The following is a 3,403-nucleotide window of genomic DNA, read 5'->3' as shown; positions in this document are numbered from 1 at the left end:
CTTTTTTTTTGAAGTGCGATTAATCCCCGAGAGTTAATCACATCGTCCACAAACACATTTAATTAACTAATCAGGCGAACAGAACTTGTCTCTTGATGGACTCGAATCCACGACTCGAATGAGTGTAAGAATAACTTCAAAACCAAAATTTTATGTAACTCCTAAACATGGTAGGAGTGTATTTTAGGAACATTGTGAATTTAAGGTATGAACGGTATATACTATTATCGTATCGAAATTAAAATATACCTAAATTAAAGATATGGTAAATGTATTAATTTTTATATACCGAAACTTTTGTTATGATATAAGGTATGGATACAAAAATTTAAATATATAGTACCGACCTACCCTTAATTATCCCCTTAATTTTAATTAATATTAATTTGTTGAATATTAAATTTTTATTATTATAAAAAAATTGTTTTAAAGAAACGGAAGTATATATATAAGAAAAAAAATTATATTTTAATAATTTTTAAATTCTTGTTCAACGTTATATTCAATTTAAAGATTTCATGTTTATTATTCTTTGTAGTTTATTTTTTTTAAATGGGTTTTGCTTCTCTTTCGGACTACGACAAATTCCCGAGGTTTAATGACATAACCCGCAAACACACTTAACTAATTAATTAAACGAGCATATATAACTTGTCGATCGATGAACTCGAAACTAAGACTTAAGGGAGACTGAGTTGTCGTTAGACTAGAAGAGATGATTATTCTTTTTAAATATTCTTCACAATTTTTAAATGTTCAACTATACCCTATCACTTTTAAATGTTCAACTCTATATTCTAAAGCCAATTTAGGAGCAGCTCGAATTCATTTAAATTTAATAATTTTTTTTAAAATCGAATTTGAAAAATTTGAGTTGACAATACTATTTTATTTCAACCATTAGAGTGAGTTATAATTGACATTTTAATTACCATATAATATTATTTCATACACTCATCTCATCTATATATACCAAAAAACCAGAAGAAATATAAAAGGTGATAGCAATCGAGTTATAGGCTTAGATGATTAAAGTCAAACTTATATATTTTTTGTGGCCCTATGTTTACAGGCCCAGGGTACAAGGGAGAGTGATTAAAAGGGTTAATTATAAAGAAATATGACTTGGCAATGTTAGGTTTGAAGTTGATTTCAGAGAGGAAGTATTGAAACAAGACACTATTGAATTTTTTTTTTTTGGAAGGTTTGAAACTATCATTCCCAATAAAAATTACTATTTTTAAATAAAAAGTGTTTTAATAAGTCAGAATCGAATAATTATGTTTATTTATATAATATTGAGTTATTTTTATATTATTTTTGTAATTGTTGTCTGATTTTTAATATATATATATATATATATATATATATATATATATATATATATATATATATATATATATATATATATATATATATATATATATATATATATATATATATTGTCTTCCATTAGAAACTAATATTTTACCATCAACAATTTTTTCATTAATGATTCCTACATTTTTCAAAATTAGTATAATATTAATATATTATAAATCTTGCAATGCAAGGTATAATAGTAGTATTATTAATATTGAGGGTCTCAAATTCCCAAGTAGATAACCCATTATTATTGAAATTAGACATAACATAAGATCTTAGGCCATGATGATTTAAATATGGTCTTGTTATAACTTCTTCATTTATTTTCTCTCAAACCCCGTATAAAGTCTTGATTCCTTGAATATCGTCTTGGACTAAACCCTTCCTTGTCCCCGCTGCAATTGACGGCCACATGATTGAATTCTGAACCTGACTGTGCGCCAATCCTAGTTGGTGACCAATCTCATGCAAGGCCACACTCTCCAAGTCGTATGCACCCGGAACCACACCATCCGCCCATATCTCATCAACATCGTAGTGAGCTTGTCCATTGGTTGGGGCCCATGCGTGTGCCAACACGCCTCCAGGCCCATCAAACGTGTCGTCACCTGATTTCTGACCATGAAACCCTACTTTCATGTCGGCACTGTTAAAGTTGACTTGAGAAAATGTAAAATGGGTGACAGACGCCCACTTATTATACGCTCTGGTCATGATATTGGAGAATTGGGATGTCGCTCCGGGTTGAAAACCATAGGTTAGATGAGTTTTTCCGGCTGGCCACTTAGGTTTTCCATCAAAGAATTGAAAGTGACTAACAATTCGTAGGGATCCGAGATGGCGGCCGTGCTCTCTCTCCATGGTATTGGTCCCGTTGATGATGTCAGGGCAGCCACATCGAGGCATAGACATCGTTAACACGGTTTGAGCGTCGAGAACTCCGGTGGGACGAAGATGGTAATTTTTTTGGTATGTTTTGACAGCTGCCTCTAAGATATCGTCAAAGTCGTCGTCATGAGTCTGAGATTTGTTAGAGTGGTCGTAGTGAACATAACCGAACTTCTCAAGGTAGTTCTTGAGTTGTTTGATTCCTTTTACTTTCTCACCCTTATGGCATCCTATCAAATGCTTCAAGAAACCAAAGGGTGAGGGCAATGGTGAGGGTGACGGGGAGGAAGAGGGTGAGGGAGAGGTGAGCTCGAAAGCACTTGCAAGGGCCACAAATGCAAGTCCGATAGAGAGAACCAAAATGATTGTTGGCAGTTGAAGATGTGGTTTTGCAGCCATCATGAATATTTGTAAAAAGATTGATTTGGCTGTTTGAGGTGAAGTTGGTTTTGTGTGTTGTACCTTATTGTTGATCCTATTTATAGATTTGTTTTAGGGGAAGGTTGTTTTCATGTTGTTTTAGAATAATTCAATATATAGTTTATTTTCATCTTAATTTGTCCATGTCAATAAATTATACAAAACTTATTTTTAACTAAATTTGCTGGCAGGAGACATGTTCTAGTTGGCTTATGTTACAATGTGATTGTTAAGTTTATATTTTTTTACTTGAATATTATTAATTTTCTTTACTCAATGAACTAGTTGTTCTATAAGCTAATTATTATTTATTTAAAGATGGTTACAAAATAAAAAGATTGTTAATGAATGTTTTGTAAACAAGTTGTTAAATTAGATAACCAACAACCATAATTAAAATAATTTATGAATATATAACTACCATAACTAAAATGTGGATTGATTGTTATATATGTTTATAAATAATTATCACATTAGCTTAGATGATAAGATATTTTAAATTAATACATAACTATGACTTAAAATCTCTATTCTTAGCATTTGAATTTAAATAAAAAAACAAATAATGATTATTATGCTACATATTCACTTTGTTTTTATAAACTTTATAAGATTTGGTGGATGAATAGTATTATCTTGTGTATATTCTTCTTTAAATAGATTGATCATAATTCTAGTACAACTCAAGGGTCTTGAAGTAGGCTGCTCCTCGTGGTTAGCCATTGGTGGG

The 3,403-nt window shown here is 30.9% G+C and overlaps 1 protein-coding gene across 1 annotated transcript; it reads right to left on the bottom strand.

The window, feature by feature from the left end:
- Positions 1 to 1,679: 1,679 nt before the first annotated feature.
- Positions 1,680 to 2,652, bottom strand: LOC124939281 (metalloendoproteinase 3-MMP-like). Its single transcript, XM_047479768.1, has one exon. The coding sequence runs from the start codon at positions 2,650 to 2,652 to the stop codon at positions 1,696 to 1,698; it is 957 nt and encodes a 318-aa protein (XP_047335724.1). The 3' UTR covers positions 1,680 to 1,695.
- Positions 2,653 to 3,403: the final 751 nt, after the last annotated feature.

This window comes from Impatiens glandulifera, chromosome 5 (genome assembly GCF_907164915.1).
Source record: "Impatiens glandulifera chromosome 5, dImpGla2.1, whole genome shotgun sequence".
In the NCBI taxonomy this organism is placed as follows: Eukaryota; Viridiplantae; Streptophyta; class Magnoliopsida; order Ericales; family Balsaminaceae; genus Impatiens; species Impatiens glandulifera.
This window is presented reverse-complemented; position numbering and strand designations above follow the sequence as displayed.